The 25,658-nt window shown below is 35.9% G+C and overlaps 1 protein-coding gene and 1 pseudogene across 2 annotated transcripts in view; one reads left to right on the forward strand and one right to left on the reverse strand.

Annotated features, from left to right (window-relative positions):
* The window catches only part of NLK (nemo like kinase), a 152,634-nt gene that overhangs the window by 60,296 nt on the left and 66,680 nt on the right, over positions 1-25,658 (forward strand). For both annotated transcript variants that reach the window (XM_005583202.3, XM_005583203.3), the window contains exon 2: positions 20,783-20,912. In XM_005583202.3, coding sequence (XP_005583259.1) covers positions 20,783-20,912 — 130 coding nt within the window. The remainder of the gene's footprint in view (positions 1-20,782; positions 20,913-25,658) is intronic.
* On the reverse strand, positions 14,092-14,621 carry LOC123569501 (small ribosomal subunit protein uS14-like; annotated as a pseudogene).

Genomic DNA, 25,658 nt, shown 5'->3' on the forward strand with positions numbered 1-25,658 from the left:
ATTTGTCTTTATTTAGGTTGTCACTAATTTCTCTTTGCAGTGTTTTGTATTTCTCAGTGTACAAGTCTTGCACATCTTTCATTAAATTTATTTGTATTTTTTTGTGCTTCTTTTGTAAACAGAGTTGGGTTTTTATTCATCTTTATCTTCTGATTATTCAAAGCTAGTATATAGAGATGCAGTTGAATTTTATAGATTGACTTCATATCCTGGAACTTTGCTGCTTTCATTTAGTAGTTCTAGTAGCTCTTTGTAGGTTTCTTAGGATTTACTACATGTATGATTTTATCATCTGTCAATCAGTACATTTTAAGTTTTTCCTTTCTCATCCGTATGCCATTTATTTATTTACTTGTTTACTTATTTTTTTCCCTATTGGCTAGGGACCCAGTGTACATGCACTTTTACAATTGCTATGTTTTCCTGATAAATTAGCCTTATATAGGTATAAAATGTCTCTATTTCTTACATAAATTTTATCTTGAGATTTATTTTATCTGATTCTAATATAACCATTTTAGCCGCCTTATGCTTACATGCTATATTCTTTTTCATTTATTTACTTTTAACCTATCTATATCTTTTGTTTAAAGTGTATCTCTTATAGACAGCATATGATTGGCTATTCTTTGTCCATTATGATAGTCTCTGCCTTTTAATTGGAAACTTAGTTTATTAATCGTTAATGTAATTAGTGATGTATAGTGAGGTTTGGGTTTACCATTTTGTTGTTGTTGTTTTCTGTTGTTGCCTGCATTTTGTTTTTATGTTCCTCTTTTCCAGCCCTCTCACTTTTGGATTATTTGAGACTTTTTTTTTTTTGAGATAGAAAAGCTTATATTAACTAATCTTTTTAAGTGATCTGTAGACATTTACTGATAGTAATTGCTTTAATCAAACATTTGTTGGATATTGTTGACTTATATTAAAGTAGAAAAAAGTTTTTGGCCAGGCGTGGTGGCTCACGCCTGTAATCCCAGCACTTTGGGAGGACGAGGCTGGTCGATCATGAGGTCAGGAGATGGAGACCATCCTGCACAATATGATGAAACCCTGTCTCTACTAAAAATACAAAAATTAGCTGGACATGGTGGTGTGCACCTGTAGTCCCAGCTACTCAGGAGGTTGAGGCAGGAGAATCGCTTGAACCCGGGAGGCAGATGCTGCAATGAGCTGAGATCACACCACTGCACTCTGGCCTGGCAACAGACCAAGACTCCATCTCAAAAAAAAAAAAAAGGTTTTATCCCCTTCAGCTAGAAATATTTTGTGTATTTGGGATATTTCTGAGTTCGGAGGGATGTGATGAGGTTGCAAAAGAAATTTAGCAGATTTAGAAAACCTAATGAATAAAAGTTCATTTATTATAGAGTCTGGCTTGCATTTTTTTCTTTGTAGTTTCTTCCATGGGACAGAAGTTTACTTCAGGGGGGCATCAGCTTTGTCTTGTTCCTCTTTATATATGTAGTACCTAGTGATGGCTAGTTAGATGCCCAGTAAAGGTATGTGGAAAGAGTAAATGGTTTGCAGGTGGCTATTGTGTCTGTCTTTCTGCTATAAAGCATTCATGTGGAGCAACTCTGCAATTTCTAACAATCTTTTGGTAGTAATTATCCCTTCCTATATATTTCCTTTCATTCTTCTGAGGGGGAAAAATGGCAAAAAAAAAAAAAAAAAAGGTTGAGGAATGGTGGAGTGAAGGGAAGTTTTGTTATATGTGAATCCTAGTCTGTTTCTTGCAACTTTGTATAGAATAATATGCTATCTGAGAGTAACAAGAATGAGTCCTGTAGATTGTTCTCTGGAAGTATAGCTGAAGTTTCATAAGCCAGCCACCATTGATATTATGCATTACGTGCATTTTTACCATGATTTAAAATCTTTTTGCACTCAAACTTTCTGAGATTGTGCTTTACCCTTTTTTCTGAACTTCGGAGCTTTTGCAGTGTGAAAATTTTTGTTTGAAAGTTGTATTCATCCATATATATTTCTGTGTTTACATATAAATACATGCAAATTTACAAAGCTGCTTCACATAGTCAATATGTATTTAAGGTCTTAAAGATTCAATTAAGGGAAGTTTTGTGTATGTGTATTTACAAGTGAGATAATGATTTTGGAAATATGCATAGATTTTAAGCTTTTTGTAGTTATCACAGTGGTAGGAAATTAATGTGTTAGTAATGAACTTTTGAAGCCAAGTTTTAAATACTTTAAAAAAATCTAGTGTCTTCTTAAACTTAGCAGTGCGCTCTCCCTCTCTATAGTTTAAGGTCTGATTAAGGTTTGTAATTTGAAAACGTAAGAGATAGTGGCCAGTTACGTTAAAGTACCAAGAGAAATAGTTTTAAGACTGGTAAGCTCTTTGAAAAATGTATTCTGACCACTTTACCTGCTAATTTTTTGACTGATACATTTATCATTTTGTTGTATACACTCACTCTATTTATGTTGTTGATTACCATTATTATTTAATAAATGAAACATTCCAGAATTCTTTTTCAACTTGAAAGAAATTTCCCATTGACCCTTTGTCTAGTGATAAATATGTTTATTGCCTGATATTCATTTTATTACATTATTCACTGAAATTCCTATATTCTTTAAGAACAGAGCAGGGATTTTGAGATGTGGTCTTGGAGTAGAATTATGTAAAATGCTTTTCCTTTTTTTTTTTTTGAGATGGAGTCTTGCTCTGTCGCCCAGGCTGGAGTGCAGTGGCGCTATCTCGGCTCACTGCAACATCCACCTCCCGGGTTTACGCCATTCTCCTGTCTCAGCCTCCCAAGCAACTGGGACTACAGGCACCAGCCACCACGCCCGGCTAATGTTTTTTGATTTTTTTTTTTTTTGTATTTGTTAATAGAGACGGGGTTTCACCGTGTTAGCCAGGATGGTCTCGATCTCCTGACCTCATGATCCACCCGCCTCAGCCTCCCAAAGTGCTGGGATTACAGGGGTGAGCCACCACGCCCGGCCTGTAAAATGCTTTTCTAACCAGTTTCTCAACTAGATCTTGGCCATTTCTCACTCTAGTTTCTGGGGATTTGTAATCCAGTAATAATTGCTATATATAAACAATTTTTTTTCTTTATCAAAGTGGGGCCAAGTCAATGGAAGATAGGGACTGGACTTTAGTTTTTGTTTTTGTTTTTGTTTTTTGAGAGCGAGTCTTGCTGTATCGCCCAGGCCGGAGTGCAGTGGCACAATCTCGGCTTACTGCAACATCCGCCTTCTGGGTTCAAGCAATTCTCCTGCCTTAGCCTCCTGAATAGCTGGAATTACAGGCGCGCGCGCCACTATGCCCAGCTAAATTTTGTTTTTTTAGTAGAGACGAGGTTTCACCATGTTCGTCAGGCTGGTCTCGAACTCCTGACCTCATGATCCGCCCGCCTTGGCCTCCTGAAGTGCTGGGATTACAGGCGTGAGCCACTACACCCGGCCGGGTTTTAGTTATTTTTATTGGATGTTGTAAGTAGTAAATTCAGATAGACTTTTTTGGCAAGCACACTTGATGTTTTTTGCCCATATCACTTTGATGGTTAGTTTCATCCTTCTTACTGGGGAAACGGACAGCAAGCAGACCAAGGCTCTCAAGAGATTAAAAAATGAGGATCCATGTGGAAGTAACTTGCAGTTATTTAGTAAAAGGGGATAATAGTATTGAAATGTTCTTACATGAAATGCTGTAGATTCAGGGAAAATTCCCTTTTCACCCCTGGGGTGGTATTTTGGATATTATTAATAATAGCCAAAGAAAGAAACTAAGAACAAGTTGATGCTGTGCTGTCCTAGTTCTAAATCCATTTTATAGTTTTCTTATGGCCACCTTTCCCAAACTCCCACACTGAAACTGTTGCATTATTGAATCTCAGTTTTAGTTCTGTTTGACTCCCATTTTAGTTCTTTTGATTTAGTAGCCTTCCATTATTCAGGTGGTTTTCTGTTACGTGTTCAATTCCTCAGTAAGATGCCGGGCTGCAGACTATTTTCCTGTATTCAGCTACATTCTGCATGACTGTCTCTGATTACTACCTTGAATCTTCACCTTGGTTCAAGGTTTCTGTCACAGTTGAAGGGAAAGGAAATAGGTACCTTTTTTCACCCAGCACTTTTTAAATTTATATCCCAAAGAAGGATTAAAAATCCTCCTAACCATGTAATATATACCTGAAATTCTAGCTGTGGTAAAACAGGTGACTTCTCTAACATGGCTAATGAGCTGTAGCAGAAGAAAATATATCCCTCTTTACCTGAGATTTCATAGTTTGTGTATATGTAGTTTGTGTATATTTCATAGTTTGTGTACCAGTTTTTTTTTTAATTGGTAGTATAAACTCTTAAAAACTGTTGTTTGATCCAAAGACTGGTGTACTTCACATATAAACCTGTAATGGTGTTTTCATCTCCTTCCTCCAGTTAGCTGACTTTTCAAATGGGAGAAAATATGAATTCTTTTTCAGAGGTTGCCGATGTCATTTGTTAATAAAAAATTGATTTGGGAAAAAGTAAGTTTCATTCATCAGATAAACCCCTGTCAGTGTTTGAACAGTCAGTTCTTTCTCCTGCCCCTTCTTAAGTGAGCTATAAAGAAGACTTGGTGATTCACTCATAGGTTGGCCACAGAAGAAAGCCTTTGTTATCTCTTGCTAGCAGCTTTTGAGCCTACCTCTATGTCTCCAGGTGGATCTGGAGTAGACATTGTTAGCTAATGATGATCACTTTACTCATTTAGAGTCGTTCTGCTCCCTGCATCATGCCAGCAGGCTTCAGTGCCCAAAGCCAAGGCCACAGCCCTGTGTCAGACATTTTGTTTGCAATGTTTGATGTTGCTATTGTGGGTGATTTATTTAATTTCCATTATTGCTCTATTTACCATTGTTAAAAATCAAGAGTAAATTGCAGTATTTGTCCCATTGCATTTTTTCCAAATATGTTTCCCAAAAACTTATTCTGTATCTAAAGCATCCATGTTATGGTTGGAGAACCTAACATGAAATAGATAGAATAATGATTTGAGTACCTCACTCTACATATTTTATTGAAAACATGCCTCAAGCAACATTAATTTCTTCTATTTAGCTTTCAGAATAATTTTGCATATTTAGAACTTATCTTCAACTAAATAAATTCTTTTATACAGTGTGTTTTATTTATATTAACACTATAGCATTTCAATTTATATTACCATTTTATAGTAATTTCAATTCGTATATAATGAATATAAATATTCTAGAACTTCTTTTGTAAAATTGAGGTATGTCTTATATACTGCTTCTTATATGCTAACAGATATATTCCTTGTAACAGGAAAACAAGGAATGCACAAAAACCAATAAATAATAGAGCTGTATAGCAAACACTTGAATAAGAGATAATATCTCACTATGAGAAAAGAAAACAAAAATGTAATTGCCCTCAGTAGTGTAGTAAGATAAATTTTTAAGGGAATGAAATGGAAGTAGTAGGCCTGCGCACTTTGCTTTAGACGCACAGATTTGAATACACACAATTTTGTAGTAAATACTTTCGACGTAAATTTTACATACAGCATCCTCAGATTATGATGCAATAAAATTGGAAATGAATAAGAAAACAGATTTTCAACCAAATGAAAAAGAGAAATACATACTACAATAAAACTATACTACTTGAAAGACATAAAAAATCCCCCTCACCAATTATCATGAGGCTGGCATAGCTTAACTCATAATTTTGTTCAATTCTACATGCCAATTTCAACAAGAAAAAATAGAGTATATATAATGTACTGGTTAATCCCAAAAGGACCTAAGAAAAGAACAGAGTAAGATAGACAAAATTAAGATGAAAACTACTGAAATGAATAATTAAAAAATTTTTTAACTTTAGAAACTAGATAACAAAAATTAAAAACACTACACAACTGGGTATTTTGAATACACTAGTTGCAATAGGAAGCACAAGAATCCTATGGAATAACTGGTGAATATTTTTAAGTATGTAATATGTATATCATAGGAATAGCTACTAAGCCAGTCACAGTGGCTCACGCCTGTAATCCCAGCGCTTTAGGAGGCCGTGGTGGGTGGATCACCTGAGGTCAGGAGTTCAAGACCAGCCTGGCCAACATGGTGAAACCCCGTCTCTACTAAAAATACAAAAATTAGCTGGGCATGGTCGCGGCGCCTGTAATCCCAGCTACTCGGGAGGCTGAGGCAGGAGAATTGCTTGAACCTGGGAGGCAGAGGTTGCAGTGAGCCAGGACCATGCCCTTGCACTCCAGCCTAGGCAACAAGAGCGAAACTCTGTCTCAAAAAAAAAAAAAAAAAGGAAAAGGGGAAAAAAAGGAAATAGCTACTAAACACTGAAGTAAATTGAAGTTTACCCAGTTTATTTTGTGAGGCAGACAGGTATGGTGCCTACTAAGGTCAGAACATAAGATTGAAGGCAGGCTTGTTGATGAATATAGATGAAAAAACTCTAAGAATAATGTAAATAGAACACATATTAAAAGGTATCCAACAATTAAAAATAATATTCACCATGACCAAGTGAGATTTAGTATAGAAATTCAAGATTGGTTCAGTGTAAGTCAAACTATTAATATAATCCATTTCATTACTAGGAAAAATAATAAAATCAATTAAAACAATGTTCATTGACCTGGGATGGGATACTGTTCTAGGCACTGGAAGGATACAAAGAGACATATATCGGTAGAATCCTTGTGCTCTCAAGGGTTTATAACCTAGTACATTAAAAAAGAAAATTAGTGAAAATCATGATGTGCCCCAAATATTTGAAAATATCCTAAAAATGTCTTATAAAAATTAACAGACTGGGCGCAGTGGCTCACACCTGTAATCCCAGCACTTTGGGAGACCAAGGTAGCTGGATCACTTGAGGTCAGGAGTTTGAGACCAGCCTGGCCAACATGGTGAAACCTCATCTCTACTAAAAATACAAAAATTAGCCAGATCTGGTGGCATGTGCCTATAGTTCCAGCTACTCAGGAGGCAAGAGAATCACTTGAATCCAGGAAGCAGAGGTTGTAGCCAAGATCACGTCACTGTGCTCCCGCCTGGGCAACAGAGGGATAATCTGTCTTTTAGCATACATTCCTGACAATTCAAAAAAGTATAAAAGAAATGTAGGGTTTTTCATATATATTTGTAACTAAGATTTAACATTAGCCTAAAAGGAAAAGTAAAGGCATCTTCTGTTAAAAAGTAAAATAGCGCTGCCTCATATCAAATGTTAGCTATTATATAAAAGTTAAGAAAACAAGGTACGGATATATGCAAGAAGGAAATTAAACTATCAGAATTCAAATGATTGTTATATATCCTGAAAATCTGAAAAATTAAGCAGCATAATTATTGAATTTAGAAATGTTGCAAATTTTAAGTAAAGCATGTTACTGTATTTTAACAATAGATAATATAGCAACAAATATATACCCGTTTACAGTGACACACATAAAATACTTTAACATAATGTTCTGTGTATATGTGAATACTAAAACTTTAATAGCAAGTATGAAACAAGTTTGAATAAATGGAAAGTTGTACCCTGGCTAGTGGGAAGGCCAGATGTATTAAAATCACATGCTTACTATATATTAATTACTAGATTTAATATTTAACCAAAATACCAATATAATATCTTTAGAAGCCTTAATACCAGCAGCAACATTACCTGAGAATCTCAATTCCCCACCCCAGACACAGGGAATCTATCTACGTTTTAAGATTTTAAGATTTCCAGGTGATTCCTGTTTGTTTAAATAAGTGGTTAATATGTGACCTATTTGGATGAATGGGAAACTATATATCAAAGGGGATAGAAGGAAACTGTACAGAATAAAATCAGAATAGTGCCTATAATATTGTAAACAGTTAATATTCTATGGTGATGATTTTTGTCCTAACAACTTTATTGAGGCATAATTCATATACCGTAAAATTTACCCATCATACGTATATAATGCAGTGCCTTTTAGTTAATTTATGATGTTATACAACCATCACTACCACCCAATTGTAGAATATTTTCATCACCCCAAAGACTTGCTCATTAATAGTAACCCACTCCCAACCCCAGGCAACCACTGAAATGTTCTGTCTCTACACATTTGTTTTTCCCAAGAATTTCTTGTAAGTGATATAATATATTATGTAGTCTTTTGTGTTTGGCTTCTTTTACTTAGCATAATGTTTTTGAGGTTTATCCATGTGGTAATAAATAAAAGTTTGTTCTGTTGTATAGATATATCATAGTTTGTTTATGCATTCACTAGGTAATGGATTTAACACTTTCCAGTTTTTGACTATTATGAATAATGCTGCTATGAATATTTACATATAAGTCTTTGTGTGGACTTAAGTTTTCATTTCCCCTGCGTAGACACCTAAGAGTGGAGTTGCAGGGTCATGGTAAGTTTATGTTTATTTTTTTAAGATGCAGGCAAACTGTTTTCCAAGGTAGATGTGCCATTGTACAGTCTTACCAGTAATGTAAAAGGGTTCCAATTTTGATTGGGATTACATTGAATCTATAAGTCACTATGAGGAGAATTGTCATCTTAACACCATTGAGTTTTCTAATCCATGAATATGAAGTGTTCCTTTATTTAAATCTTCTCTGATTTATCTCAGCAATGTTTTGTAGTTTGCATTCTATGTCTTACACTTCTTTTTAAAATTTATTCTTTAAGTATTTTATTCTTTATGATTCTGTTGTGAATGAAATTGTTTTCTTAAGTTCATCTTTAGATTATTTATTGCTTACATATATATATATATCTTGGAATATTTTCATTTGGACTTATTTTTGAAGGATAGGCTCTTTTTAGTCGGATATAGAAGTTTTGCTTTCTCCACTAAAATATGGCATTCCACTGCCTTCTGACTTCCATTATTTCTGATGAGAAGTCAGTGATTTATCATAGTGTTATTTTTCGCTTGGTATTTTTGGAGTTTTTCTTTGACTTGAATTGATGTTTGACTATGAAGTGTCTAGGCATGGATTTCTTTGTGTCTATCCTACTTGGGTTTTGTTTTTGTTTTTTGACAACTTTTTGGATCTGTAGATTATTTTTCATCAAATTTGGAAATATTTCAACCATCATTTCTTTTCTTCAAATACTTATTCTGCCTCTTTCTTGCTCCTTTCCTCCTGATATTCCCATTGCATGCATGTTGGTATCCTCAGTATTATTGCATAGATGTCTGAGGTTTTGTTCGTTTTCTCAAACTTTCTTGTTTCTCATATGTACTTTTCAAATCTAGAATTTGATTTTGTTCTGTTTTTGTAGTTTCTACTTCTGTGTTGATATTCCCTGTTGAGTCATTGTCACCGTATTTTAATTTCTTAAACAGGTCTCCTTTAATTCTTTGAGCATATTTATGATAGCTAGTTTGGGAGTCTTTTTCTGAGTGGGACATCTGAACCCACTCAGAAACAGTTTCTGTTTGTTCGTTTGTTTGTTTTTTTGATCTGTTGCCCAGGCTGGAGTGTAGTGGCGCAATCTCAGCTCACTGCAACCTCTGCCTCCCGGGTTCAAGCGATTCTCCTGCTTCAGCCTCCCAAGTAACTGGGATTACAGATGCATGCCACCATGCCTGGCTAATTTTTTTTTTTATTTTATTTTTAGTAGAGACGGGGTTTCACCGTGTTGGCCAGGCTGGTCTTAATCTCCTGATCTCAGGAGATCTGCCCACCTTGGCCTCCCAAAGTGCTGGGATTACAGGCAATAGCCACTGTGCCTGTCCAGAAACAGTTTTTATTGACTGTTTTTTTCACTTGAGTATGAGACACATTTTCCTGTTTCTTTACATGTTGTGGAATGTTTTTGCTAAAAACTGGACGTATTAGATAATACAGCATAACAGCTCTGGTTCTGATTTTCCTCGCCCCTGACAGTTGTCATTATTGTTATTATATATAATTGCTTATTCTTAAATGACACGTGCAGACTTAATGTGCAGAATCTCTCTCCCCACTGAGGTGCAGCCAACTCGGGTCTCTGTTCAGTTTTGTTTTTTTTTTAATTTTTAGCCTAGCTTTCTTGGAGTCCTGCTTGTGTCTGCATAGCTGAGTGGTTGGCTGTTGGTTAAAGGTGCTCAAGCATTTTGAGCTAGTAAGGCTTGTATCTTTTGGGGTGTATGTGTGTGTGTGTGTGTGTGTGTGTGTATGTGTGTGTGTGTGTTGGGAGAGCATGTAGTTTTCAAATTTGCCCAGCTTTTATTTTCTGCTGAGCCCTCTCAGTTTTTCCTCACATGCAGGAAGCCTCTCAGTCAGCAAGAGATCTATGGAGAGTTCAGGCTCTCTCCAGTCTCCTCTGGACATATATTCAGCCATCAGTTAGCCAGGACTGTGTGGGGAGTTTAGCCCCCCTCTGTGACTCTCTCATTTCCAGAATCTGCTTGTTAAATTTCTGGATTTCTGATAGTCTGCCCTTCTTCTCAACCAGGACAGTAGCCTTTGAATAACAGAGTATAGGCTTTCTCTGTTCTTTTCTATTTGGGTTTAATGCTTTGACCCCACAACGCTACTGGGTGTGGGTTTTTTGCCCTGTCCTTCAAATCATGTTAGCTCCCTGCGACAATGAAGCTGCTGGGTTTTGTAGCCAGCCTTGCCCAGGAACTATTAGATGTACTGGTGCTTGGGTAGGGTGTGGCAGGGGTGGGGTAAGAAGCAACCCCAAGCTGTGACTCCCACTATTCTTACACAAATTTCAGCAGTTTTTTGTAAAAACACTTAAATTTGTCATTTGACTTTGGCCATTTTCTGGAGTCCCAAAATGGCTGTTTTTGACACTTTTGTCTAGTTTTATAGTTGTTTTGAGGGGAAAGGATTTGCTGACCTCTTCAGTTTGCCACAGCTGGAAGTCCTGCCTCCTGTTTTGTTTTGTTTTTGTAATATTTTTGGGTTTGGTTATTTTTAACAGGCTAATTGAAAACCTGAAGCACATCTATATGTTGTAGCTGCTTCAGCATTTTGCTTCACAATGGAAGAAGTTAGGAGATTGTGATTAGATTAGGGGTGGGGCTGTAGTCCTAAATTTGCTGACAGCACTTTCCTGTGGAATGCTTCCTAATAATGTATTCTTGTGTAATGATGAAGAAAATGTTTATTTTTTTAAGCAAGCAGATTCCTTTGGGATTCTACTACAACATAAAAAAGACATTATAGTATGCTCGTTTCTACAGAATGAATTTGGCACAGGGAAAGAAGTGACAAAGTTCTTTGGGCTGGTATAGATGTATATCTATATGAAAAATAATGGAAAGACTCATCCTTTTAAAAAGTTACTCATTATACAGGTTTAAGCTAAAATACTTTTTTTGTGCTAGAAAATTAAGCTGGGCAGTTTGCCTTTTTAAAAAACCTTTCTAATTTAGTAACACACATACACAAAATAAAATGTATAACTCAGTGGCGTATCACAAAGTGCAGACTTCTATAACCACCATTCAAGTGAGATACAGGACATCACCAGTACCCAGAAGTCCCCTGTGCCTTCTGGATCCATACCCCAAGAGAGGATTCTTGGATCTCACGCAAGAAAAAATTCGGGGCAAGTCCATAAAGTGAAAGCAAGTTTACTTAAGTAAAGGAATAAAAAGAATGGCTACTCCATAGGCAGAGCAGCCCTGAGGGCTGCTGGTTGCCCATTTTTATGATTATTTCTTGATTATATGCTAAACAAAGGATAGACTATTTATGCCTCCCCTTTTTAGGCCATATAGGGTAACTTCTTGGTGTTGCCATGGCATTTGTAAACTGTCATGGCGCTAGTGGGAGTGTCTTTTAGCATGCTAATATATTATAATTCCAGAGGTCACTCATCACCATCTTGGTTTTGGTGGATTTTAGCTGACTGCTTTACTGCAACTTGTTTTACCAGCAAGGTCTTTATGACCTGTATCTTGTGCTGACTTCCTATCTCATCCTGTGACTCAGAATGCCTTAACTTCCTGGTAATGCAGCCCAGTAGGTCTCAGCCTCATTTTACCCACCCCTTACTCAAGATGGAGTTGCTCTAGTTCAAATGCCTCTGACACTCTACCATCGTTGTCCTCCCCTCCCAAGATAATCACTATCCTAACTTTTATGCTAACTACTTCCTTTCCCAGCAGTTTCTGTCTCCTAAGTGTGCATCCCTAAACATTATAGTTTAACTTTGCCTTTTTTAAAAAAATATTATGGAAACGGTATCTTGTAGTATATATTTATTGTGACTGATTTCTTTTGTTCAAAATTATGTTTGTAAGATTGTCTATGTTGTTGCATATAGCAGTAGTTTATTTTAATTGCTGGAGAGTATTCCGTTGTTTGAATATACTACAATTTGTATACTGTATATTATATATTAAACATTCTGTTTGTGGATATTTAAGCTATTTCCAGTTTTAAGGGTATTACAAATATTGCTGCTCTGAATATGCTTGCATGTGTCTTAATGTATAGATATGCATATTCCTTTTGGTTATATACCTAGGAGTCAAATTGCCAGGTCATAGTGTATATATATTTTTGACTTAATAGATAATGTCAACTTGTTTTCCAAAGTGATTATAACAGTTTACCTTCCTAAACTATAAGAATTTCCATTGCTCTTCATCTTAACAAAACATTTGCTATTGTTAGACTTTAAAAAAATTGATTTGTAGGATTCTGTATACATCTGGATAAGAGCCCTTTGTTCCTTATAAGTGTTGCGGGCATCTTCTCCTATGTGACATGCATTTTTACTCTCTTAACAATGAAGTTATGAAAAGACGTTCTTGATTTTAAAGTAGTCAAATATATCAATATTTTCCAGTGTGATTAGTGCTTTTTGTGTTCAACTGATGAAATCCTTCCCTGCCTTAATATCATATTCTTCTATATGTTATCTTCTAAAAGCGATGTGATTTTGATTTTCACATTTATATCTACATCCTACCTGGAATTCATTTTTGTGTATAGTGTGAAGTAGGTTTGGAGGTTCATCTTATTTTTCCATGTGGATATTTCATGGTTCCAATAACATAGATTGAAAAGATACTATATCTGACAGGGTTCAATCAGGAGAAAGAAACCACACCAGTTATTTAAACAGAGTTTAATATGGGAAAAAATGTTAATTAGGTATAAAGTTGTCAAGTAGATAACTAAAAATGCAAGAAGAAAACACGTAAGATATCACAAAAGTAGCGGTTTCCACCCCACAACAGGAAGAATAAAGGGAAGAGGTTGGAATTATTAAATTTAGAACCCCATGATGTCTGAGGAGAGGATACTGGCTCACTGATGCTGGTATCTGGCATGAAAGATGTGGTGAGGCTAGTTCTGCAAGTTTTGGCAGAACTATAAACTGAATTCAGCTACTGCTATAAGAAGGTACTATTGCTGGGAGTGAAGAAGTATTGCTTGGGTGTCACAGAAACAAGAAACAGACAGGAAGCCCATAGGAGGAGCAAGTCCCTTCTTCCTCCTCCAGCCTTGCAGTCTCCCTCTACAACCTTCTGTTGGCAGAGCCTAACATGGAGCCAGTTGGCAAAACCAAAATGTGGTTTGTAGAGTTTAGCTCCACAGCATTATAGAGCAGTGTTTAGGTGGATGGGTTTGAAGCTGAGAAAGACTAGCTTAATAACTGACACAACCTTCCTGTCTCCACTGCTCTGCAGAGCAAACTTTTTGGTAAGTCAAGTGTTCATATAGGCGATAGTCTCTTTTTAGATTATATTTCTATTTCATCTATCTTTGTACCAAAATTACACTATGTAAATTACTGTAGCTTTACTATGTCTTCATACCTAGTAAAGCAATTTTTTCAAAACCGACCTATCCTTCTTGAAGTGTTTTAGCTGTCCTTAGAACTCTTGAATTTATAGAAAAACTTTAAAACTACTTCATCTATCCCCCCATCAATTTGGGGGGAACTGAAAATTTTACAATGTTGAGTCCATGAATATGATACATCTTTCCTTTTATTCTTTAATTTTGCTCTGTAATATTTTTTAAACATCTTGTATAGAAGTCTTGTATAGCATCTGTTAGCTTTAATCCCAGATATTACATATTTTTAATATTATAAATAGTGTTTTTTATAAATTTCATTTTATTATTTTTATTTTGAAAATTTCAAACTTACATTATTTTCCGTTTGTATAATTAGACCCCATTATACCCACCACCTAGATTCAGTATTTAATAAGATCTGCTTCATTTGTTTCGACTATTTTTTTTATTGTTGCTGAAGTATTTTAAAACAAATCCTAGATCTCATGTCATTTCACCTATTTATACTTATAAGTATGCATCTCTAGAAAATACGGACATATTATTTATAACTAATTCTAAGCCATATTCACATTTCCTCATTTATATTTTTAAAATTTTTTATTTTATGTATACAGCGCTAACATGGTTTCTTTCATTGAGTGGATGCCTTGGATAATTCATTCAACAAAGATCATTTAGTCCAACTTAATGAAACCTATATCCTTCACGTACTGATGGAAACACTGGCAGCACCTATTGAGGCCGTGTTTCAGGATCAGAGCATGCTGGTTTGAGCAGATGCAACAAGTGTGAGAACCCCGGCCGAATTTTCATGGGTGGCTCCAGTAGAGCTGCTGGTGACCCATCTTGCTTTCAGGAGTGCAACCAGGCGAAGGGCCTCTTTTATTTCAAAAATGTTTTTTACTGTTGATATGTTCAATTTGCTTTTAGCTTCAGGCATATTGTTCACATTTGGTATTAAGTAATTATTAAAATATTAGCCATTAAAATATTAAAGTATGCTCTATGACAATTCAGAACAAAGTTTTCTGATGTGAGCTTTATTTCTAAATTCATTAAGATTTTTGACATCTGCAAAGCTACACTGTCACAAACCTACCATGTGAATAAAACTGTCTTTTTCTTTCAAATGTTTTCTATCCTTACATAAACCTAATGTGCAACAAAAATTGCCATTTGTTAAATATAAATTTTTTTCTAGTCCTCAATGTTCCTATTACTGAACACATATCTTTCAGGAAGTCATCAGTGAGATTAAAAGTAAGTGCATTTTTGTGTGACATATTTTTAGTTTTACTTGCCCTTTGTAACCTCTTCTTGCCTAGACAAAGTTGTTAAAATGCAAGAGGGAGATGTAGTTGTGAATTATTTTCATTTGTGGCTTTGCCTAGAAACCTTTCCTTCATTGTTTCAACTGGTTTTCCTCCCCATGCAATATTCGTAGGTCTGTTTCTAAGCAAGGACTGTGACTAGTGGGCCATGAAAACTACCTAGACTTGGCAGACTGGGCTGTATCATGTTCACCCCCTAACATGAGAAAATCTGGCATGGCAGTTTTCCTGCAGGCAGTTCAATACTCCTCATAGACATATTGAACAGTGACTGAGGAGGAAGTCTCTGTATCTCCCCAACATCTACAGTATGGATGGAACTAATTAATTCATGATCTAAAAAACAATTAAATATTCCCAAGACCACAAGAATTATCATAAAATGATTTAGTTACATTTTAACTTATCCAGTATTATTGGTGGGGACTGAAAGGGTCTTAAGAGTTAGGTTTCACTCACTAGTACTAAGTACTTGAAAATAAATATGACAGCTTGATACTGGATGGCTTACCTGTTCCTTACATTCCTCCATTATCAGCACCCTCAGGTGTCTCACTACAGATCAGAATGGCCCAGTGCTGTCTTATCTGCTGAGATCTTTGCTATTTTTAGTTCATTAAACACAGAGTTAGAGGATGTTTAAGTTCTTATTTAACTCTTTGAGTCAAATATAGATATTTTGCTGCTCCTAATATTATTCAATATTAGGAGGATATGAAGAAAAGAATGAACTGTTTCTCAGCCTTGGTTTATCTGTTGTATAAAGCCTTTTTTCTTTGTAATACAAATTAGCAAATTTGGGAATCATTTTATATATCCTAATAAATTGGAAAAGGATCTCTTTCTTAATGCATACAGCTAACCCAACAATTACCAAACTTGGATAAACAAACAAATGAGAAAAGAACTCGGCTAATAGGATACATTAAATATAGAAGATGAGAATCCATTTTTTATTTATGTGTTTTGGATGGGGGAAAAGCCTAGAAAGATTTCTTCTAAATTGTGTACAACTCTATAAATGTGGTGGAGTGCACACAAATTATAGCCTGTTAAAATTGCAATTAGAAAGACCAGTGAGAAATAAAAATAAATTTGTTATTCCATAACTTATTACATAAATTTCTTATGTATCCTTGAACATAAAACAAGGACCAAGGTACAAATAGGATACCTTTCCTAGACTTGTTTGTTGTCAAAAATTTTGCCCCAGTTTGCTATTGTTTTCTGAAACAGACTTAATCTAAATACAAGTAAAAATAAGGAAATGAATTTCAAAATAAATGTGAAGGCAATAATCTAAATATTTAGAGTTTAGTTAGAAGGTTCTATTACTGAGATATGTACTGTATCAGTGTAGTTGACATATTGTAGTATGTGTAGCAAGAAATGGAGGATTGCTGATTACAACTTTATGTGAATAGAATTAGAAGAACCTGATTTTCTTAAACCAAGTTGAAGCACTTTTTAAATTATATTATGTATTTGCTTTGAATAGCTAAAAATATGTATCAGAAACATGAACTTTAAAACTGCTAAAACCTGGGGGATTCTTCACATAAAAATGAAAAAGAAACAATTTCTTGGAGATTCTTGCTGTCTAGTTTAAAGATGTTTTAAGTGACATTTTAGTGGCTGAGAAAGTATTCCCAGTAATAAGTTTCACTTTTGTTTCATTACAACTTTTCTGCTTGTCAGTAATTTAAGCAGATTTGTGGCAGTGTTCAGTTTTCTGGGATTAAGAAAACTCAACAAAATGACCACAACAGATCTAAAATGCTTCCTGTTTTGTTATTGTACTCTTTTGATCAATTCCATATCTCTCTGAAAAATGACTTGTGGATTCTTCTGGCTTTTTAAAAAACAGTTGAATTTGTGAGGACAAAGAAGTATTGATAAACTCTGGACAAGTGTAAGGAAGGATTCTTTCTCATGACTCTTAAACATGCTGTTTGAAGTATTAATTTAAGACTTAGAAAGTAAACTCCTGTTAGTAAAACTTGACTGTTTAAGAAGGGAATCAGATGAAATGACAGATGCACTGTCTTATTTAAGGCATCCAGTGTTTAGCAGAGAAAGTAACTGCCCCAGAATTGTAGGTATAAGGATGGCTCCTTTTTTTTCTGAAATGAAGAAACTTGTCCTAAGTGTTGTTCATTATCTCTACAGCTGGAACTTCATTAGCAAGTGCCGTTAGAATAACCAGGGTATTGCAGCAGCAGAGAAACTAAGCGCCTCAAGCCTTTGAGTAACAAGGAAAATAAAAGAATTCCTGTATAACATGCCTCTACACTTATCTGTGTTCTGTGGTACTATTTGTGCTGAACCAAAGCATCTGCTACCTCAAGTTAAGAGAGAACAAACTCAACATGGCATGAAATTACTGCACTGCCATTCACATTCATTAGAGTTATATTGTTGCCAGCTACAGGCATGACTGGCTTTTGCATGAATAATAAAATACTGCTTTGTGAATTTTACTTTAAAATATTACAAGACACAGTACTCACCTTGAGCCTGCGTCAAGTATTTTCAGGAGTGGGTTTATCTCCTTTAGTGGCTTTTCTAACCATAATAGGGTGACCAGTAAGTAGTAGTCAGAAGTTAGGAAGAAGTATTGTATGAGGCCTTTGGAAAGGGCATTGTGTTAAATCAGTTTACCTCATGTTTTAAAACTAATATTTATTGTGCCTGGCTAACTGTTAAAGATACTAAAATTATTGTCATTTGGCAAACATCGTAATAATTGATTCCGACAAAAATTGTGAATGGATACTAAAGTTAATGGATCAAAGTTCAGTGAGGAATAGGATATTTACACAGTTACAAAGGGAAAAAAAATTGTAACCTTATAGTGGAGAAACCTGGCAGACACCTCATTCAAGTGATTAAAGTTATCAGCAGTAATGAGACATATTGACATTATATGCCTCCTGAGATGATGCACTGAGAAGGCATCAGTTCTTTGTTGTTTCTGTCAAAAATGGGTAATCTGAATCTAGTTATGAGAAAATACCAAACCCAAATTAAGGGCTAGTCTTCAAGGTAACTGGCCTGGTCTATATATTTCAAAAATGGCAGTCGTGAAAGACATGCCAAATAACTTCTAGATTAGAGAAGACCAAAGAGACATGACAGTTGAATACAATGTGTTATCTGAAGTTTTCCCTTTTTCGTATTTCATTGATATTTTTCTCTTCTAGTAGCTAGATACTGGAGTAGTATATTTAAACAGAAAAAAAGTACGACTAATAGTTTGAATATAGCAATATATCAGTGTCCCCTCCTATTTTCTAGTTTATGTGGATTTTAATCAGTATTGCAGATTTGGCTGGGGGGGTGTGTGTGTGTGTGTATGTGTGTGTGTGTATGTGAGATACAGGATCTCACTGTGTTGCCTAGGCTGGTCTAGAACTCCTGGCCCCAAGTGATACTCATGTGTCAGCCTCAGCCTCCCAAAGTGCTGGGATTAACAGGTGTGAGCCACTGCACCCTGCCTGGGTTGGTATTTTTTAAGCAACAGTCATGAATGTTAGGTCTCCTGGCCTACTTGAGTTACATATGAAGCTATTGAAAACTCACAATTGCCTGTAGTCCCAGCTACTCAGAGGGCTGAGGCAGGAAGACTACTTGAGCCCAAGAGTTCCAGGCTGCAGTAATCTATAATTGTGCCACTGCACTCCAGCCTGGGTGACGGTGAGACCCTGTCTCTAAAAAATAATAGATAATACTTGTTTTATCAAAATTTTGGCCAATGGAAGAAAGTGAAGCCATCGTGTTCTTAAAAAATACTAGAATACTCAATAGAGATAGCACTATGTTAAGGAAAAAAAGATACTAGAATACATAATTTCAGAGTTTCACGAGCACTTAGAAAAGGAAGTAGTGATCACTAAAATGAATCCATAAAGAAGTTTGATATGGTTTTTAGACAGATACGTAGATAATAGGAATTTTTATTTTCAGGAAAGCAATTTGATGAGTGTCTGATTTCCTGAGTGATTGTAATTCATTGAATGAGTAACTGAATATCCATACCCAAGATTAATGATTGAATGTCAGTCTTGTTGATGATTTCTAGTCTTCTATCTGTTGCAGAGATCTATTCTCAGTCCTATTCTAAACTTTAATTAATAACTTAGAAAAAGACATTAATGCCACATGAATCAATTTTTTTTTTCGTTTTTTTAAAATACAGACACAGTCTTGCTGTATTGCCCAGGCTGATCTCAAACTCCTGATCTCAGGCAGTCCTCCTGCCTCAGCCTCCCAGAGTGCTGGGGACACAGGCATGAGCCACTGAGCCCAGCCTCAAATTTTAAAATGACACAAATTTAGGAGGAATAAATACTCAGAGCATTGGATGATCAGAACAGGGGCTGAACGAATAATAGCTGAAAATGTTAGGCAGGAATCTAGCCAAATAAATTGGACGGAAATAAATTCTACCAGAACAACCAATCTTAGTATGATAGGTAGAAGGAAAAAAAAAAAGCTCTAGGTTAGTTAATTTATGGAAAGTCAATTTGCCAAATGACCAATTGGCCACGTATACTCAATTTATTGGTATTTATTTTTTCTTTCTTTTTTTTGAGACAGAGTCTCGTTCTGTCGCCCAGGCTAGAGTGCAGTCAAGAAATTTTGGCTCACTGCAACCTCCGCCTCCAGGTTCAAACGATTCTTGTGCCTCAGCCTCCCAAGTAGCTGGGATTATAGGCACCCGCCACCACACCCAGCTAATTTTAGTATTTTTGGTAGAGACTGAGTTTCGCCATGTTGGCCAGGCTGGTCTCAAACTCCTGACCTCAGGCGATCCACCCACCTTGGCCTCCCAAAGTACAGGGATTACAGGCGTGAGCCACTGAGCCCGGCCTGATATTCTTTTAACTATTTGGTTAATATGTATCAACTGGGTTCAGTCAAAAAAACAGAAACCACACTCCTTTTTCAAACATAGGGAAATATAATACAGGAAATTGGTTATATAGGCGTTAGAAGGCTAAAAGGGGCGGGTGGTGGGGGACACAGTTGTTAAAGAGATAGTAACTACAAGAAGCAACTACCACACTAAGAGCTGGGAAATAAAAGGGATGAAGTTATCATTACTTGGGAGCTAGAGGGATCCCTAAGCTGGCACCCAGACTTCTAAGGAGGGGAAATTGTTCAACTGCTGCTTATATTGAAATCTGTAGTACTAAAAGATGTTCATATACATAAGAAATCAAAATATTTAAATTGTGTTTGAACATGTCTTCCCTCTCAATGTAGTTCTGAAAATAAAGCACAAAACTTATTTGACTTTTATCAAATTAATATTATCTATGCGGCTTCTGTATGTTTGTTTTTTCCTGTCTTTAAAATGGCTTTACCACTAATACCTCTCCTACCTCAGATGTATAAAGTGACTTCTCAGAAAGAGTAATTGTTTATATAAATTTAGAGAGGGAATTTTTTTTTTAAAGCATGGCAGATGACGTGGGTGACCAAACATTCTCTTTAATTGTTAGTATGTATTTTTTTATCTTTCTCACTGACACCTTAAGCTTTATTAAGTGGACTTAATGTTGAGTGTTTTAAGATAAAGATATTGTCATGATCTGAAACATTGGAAAACAAGGTGTGGAACTGATTTCTCTGTTTTTTTTTTCCCCCTTCCCCAAATACTGCTTCTTTAGGTCAGTAACAGATCCAAGAGATGGAAAGAGAGTAGCACTCAAAAAGATGCCCAACGTCTTCCAGAATCTGGTCTCTTGCAAAAGGGTCTTCCGGGAATTGAAGATGTTGTGTTTTTTTAAGCATGATAATGTAAGTGAAATTGGTATTTGGGGGAAACTATTTCCTAAGCCACCTGCATTCAATTAGTAAAGAGCAAATGAGAGTTTAAAAGGGCACCTATAAGTAAAATTTGGAAATTGGCTACAGTTTTATGCCAAAATGTGAAAAGAAATAAGCGCACCAGTGAGGTTATAGGAGAATACTTATTGTTAGGCTTTCAATTCATACATTCTTATTGGAAGAGATGCACACACACAGAGTTTTCTAAGCTGTAGTCTTTCAGTGCTTTGCTCTCCTTTTATATATACTCTTTATGTCTCTCTATGACTGTCTTAAATTTTCACTATTGAGATTAGTGGTTTTCAACCTTAGCATATTAGACACACCTGGGGAGTCCATTTTATGAGCATTTTATTTGAAGGTTTGAAAATTACACTATGAATTATATGACATGCACAAGCTCTAAACCTCAAATCAGGAGTTTCACAGTGGCTTCTGGAATGTGGTGTGCACTCTCATTTGTCAATCTGAATGTCTTTTTTAATTCTAAGAATACAAGCTATTAAATATGTTTAAAGCCCATAGAAAAGGAGCATGTATTTGTAGGGAAAATAGGTTATTAATAGAAACCACAACCAAGGTTTTTATTGAGGTGCTTGGAAACCTGAGACAAATTGGACCCTTTTTGTGACTGAACAATGAGCAAGTGTAAGTGAATTCAAGTGAATTCTAACATTGATTGATTGACAGATAAATATTGATTGATGCAAAGCAAATATTGATATTTAGCCGAGGAATAATACTAATATTCAACACAAAAATAGAGTGTAGTGATTTATGTAGTCAGTGATTTAAGTGGAAATAATTGACCCTTGATTTTAAGTGCTTTATCTTTATCTCATAATATTTTAAATCAGAGATTAAGTTAGAGATGTGGGAATAAGTTTCTTCTATAAAAACAGTACATCCCAGTACATCCCTTAAGTTAACATAGGCTAGCTTATTTTTGGCTGTGTTTAGAGATGTGAAGACTTACAGACAAATAGACTCATTGTGTTTTGACAGAGCTTCCCTTCAACTAATCCTGAATTAAAAAGTTGATACATGTAAAATTTACCTGGAGGTTGCCAGCATTAGAATATGTTTTCATTTTCATGTGAAAAGAAAAACTGCATCAAATTCTTTATATAATACTCAACCTATGCTATTTTAATTGCCACAATAAAAACATCAGAAAAAAAAATTATGATTTCTTATGAGTCTGAGGGCTTATTTGCACAAAAAACTTGAGAACTTTGGCCAAAAGTTTGGTCTCACTTAAGAAGCAAATTTGCAAAAGTTTGACGTATTTGTTAAAACTGGAGTACTAAACTTACCATATGGTTCACTCGAAGCTCCTTGGTTTGACATATTTCATTTTATTGATTATTCTTCTTGAAATTCTCTTGCCTTAATTTTTTTTAAAGGGTATTGCTGTGTTTTAGTCGATTGGAACTGCCTTGCAATGTGCTTGTTTTAATACATTTCAAAATACCACTTGAAGCCGGGGACAATGGCTGCATCTGTAATCCTAGCTACTCAGAAGGCTGAGATGATAGATCACTTGAGTCCAGGAGTTCAAGACCAGCCTGGACAATGTAACGAGACTTCATCTCTAAAGAAGAAAGTTTTTTAAATTAGCTGGGTGTGGTGGCACAGATCTGTAGTCTCAGCTATTTGGGAGGCTGAAGCGGGAAGATCACTTGAGCCAGGAATTCAAGGTTGCAGTGAGTTGTGATCACCCCTGCACTTCATTCTGGGTGCAGAGCAGGACTCCATCTCTAAAAGAAAAACCACAACACAAAACAAAATACCATTTGAGTTACTATTTTACTACCAATTCCTCAGATTTTAGAAATAATTTAGAATAATGTCTAGTTATTTATTAGTTATTTCTTGACCTTACCTTAGTGTGTCACCTCAGTATCAAAGAGTGCAGACCTTCTTTCATCGTCAGAGACTCAAGTAAAGGTGTCCATGATGAAGAAATATCCGAAGGGTGGCATCAGAAATTTGCTTACTCAGAGCTGGGTGCAGTGGCTCATGCTTGTAATCCCAGCACTTTGGGAGGCCAAGGCAGCTGAATCTTTTGAGTCCAGGAGTTCAAGACCAGCCTGGGCAACGTTGCAAAACCCTGTCTCTACAAAAAATAAAAAATTAGCTGGGTTTGGTGGCACACGCCTACAGTCCCAGCTACTCAGGAGGCTGAGGTGGGAGGATCGCTTGAGCCTGGGAGGCAGAGGTTGCAGTGAGCCAAGATCACGACACTGCCTGGGCACAGAGCGAGATACCATCTCAAAAAAAAAAAAAGAAAGAAAGACAAAAAAGAAATTTACTTACTAATGATGTCAATGGCTTGCTATATTCAGACCAACCTTGGCCTCTTCTATAAAGGAGGGGTGGTATAATAAACTGCTGTTTGTCTAGTTGGTATTTTTGCTTAAGACTCATTCCTAATAACTAATTAAGTTACAAACACAGTGTCAAAGGGAGCAGTGTAAGAAAAATAAACTGAATTTGTGAAAATCGCACTGATTAAAACATACAAGCAATTCTAATATAGTTTCTAAGAGCTATGCTTTAAAGTCAGAACTAGGTTTGAATTTTGGTTCTACTGTTTTTTACTGATGCATCTTGGACGTTAACTTCTCCAAGCTTTAAGTTTTTTCATATTCAAAGCAGGCATGGTAAAAGCAGAAATAACTGTATATGATTGTTGCAGAAATTAAATTTTTTTAATGCATATAAATCTGCTCAACACACACACAACCACTATTTGGAGCTGCTGAGCTCTATCATAGAAGAGTGCCTGTGACATCTGTGAAAGTGTTTAAAAGTGAGGCACATAGTTGAAGATGGCACAGCACCACTATTTTATATATAATGGATCTCTGCTATCTCTGAGATCTATTTCCAAAAGGATCTCAGGGCCAGCATACCTAGTATGTGTGGAATGCCAGTCTAAGAGACAACTGGTATTTGATCTAGTTAAGGCAGCAAATATGTATTTATTGTGTCCTATGTACGGAGTGCAGTGCTAGGTCATGTGGAAGATACAATAAAGACTTAAAACACTTCCTTTTTGAAGAGGTGTGTTTAATATTGCTGTGTGTCAGGAGATATGCTAGATGCTTTACATATATTAATTAATTTACTCCTTAAAAATCTTGTCAGATAGGGCTTGTTAACCTTACTTTGTGGAGGAGGAACCAAAGGCTTGGAGTAACTTGCCCAAGGTTAAGGTGGCACAGACTGGACTGTAAATCTGTCTTGCTGTAGAACCCATATTCATTAATTCAGTAAACATTTGTTATGCACATCCTATATGCCTAAACTACATTAGTTTCTGGTGTCTTTATCTTCAAATAGTTGAAATTATTTTCATAATGTGATAACTACTATGATAAAAGTACTATGGGAGCGTTGCCTCCCTGGTTAAACATTAAGCCAGGACAGCTGTGTGCATAGCAAAGCTCTGGACAACCAAAACCTAGAAATGTATTCAAAGATTCCCTGGATAGGGGGCCTTAAAACACAGACTCATGGGTCTTACCTTACACCTAGTAAGTTGTAATCTCTGGGATTGAGGCCCAGGTATCTGTGATTTTTTAAAGCTTCTCAGGTGTCAGGCGAGTACCATAAGAAGAAGAGAGAAAAATTGTTGCGAACTTAGAAACTCAAAGATGCATCAAACACAGAGAAGAAAAATCTTAATATGAGCCTTTTGAGAACAAGATTTGATTGAAACAGAAAGGAATGTCATGACAAAAATGGCATTTAGAAAGATTTTGGTCATTTTAGGAAGGTTGGATTTTAATTTGGATGGCTTTTTATGTGTCAGAGAATAGTAACAAAGCCTGAGAGGCTTTGGATTTTCTTTTGAAAGGAACCTTCAAAGTCACTGTATCAAATTCATTGATTTTAGGTGATCTGACTGAATTTTTACACACATACACACACACATCTGAGTACCTACTTCGCCATCTTAAAGAACACATTCACCTTGATGAAGTAACTTGGGGAAACAGAAATGGGTTTAGCTTTCTAAAAATTGGTGTTTAGGCTTATTACTAGTATCTGTCTGAGCTTTTGTAAAATCTGGCAGAATCTTCTGTCTACCCACCTATGCATTTGTGCTTGTGTGTATACACATGCATAGTTATCATATGATCAGCAAGGAAAGTGATGATTTAGGTTTTTTGGATCTCTGTGATGAAAGCTATTAATCCTCTCAGAAAAATGGACATATATACAATTTTAATGTCATTTTAGGCTTTCACTTGTCCTCTAAAGCCCATTTAGAGCCCCCTTAGGGTCTGTTGATTCCTGCCAAGAGCCCCTGTGACACAAGTCTTGGACGTTTTTCTTGTCTTTAGACAATAACACTAAGTATACAGTAGGCAGCCATTCTATTTGAAGAGTGAGTGAGTGAATGAAAGTGACAGAAAAAAAGAAATCTAAGGGCCTGGAATTATAACTTCTGTGATCTCTCTCTTGGGGTTAATTTTTCTTGTCCTAGCTCTGGAGTGCTCCAGAGAGGGCTAGAATGAGACAAAGAAACTTCATTCATTTTCCTTTGTATAGTCTAACCTAACTCATACAACACCCCTTTCGGTTCATAAGTAGGTTACAGAATCATACAATATGGGAAAAACAGATATGGCCTATCTCTTAATACAGACATGCTGTTCAGACATTGGTAATACTAAGTGCTAACTAATAATAACTGTTGTGCTG

This window comes from Macaca fascicularis, chromosome 16, assembly GCF_037993035.2.
Source record: "Macaca fascicularis isolate 582-1 chromosome 16, T2T-MFA8v1.1".
Lineage (NCBI taxonomy): Eukaryota > Metazoa > Chordata > Mammalia > Primates > Cercopithecidae > Macaca > Macaca fascicularis.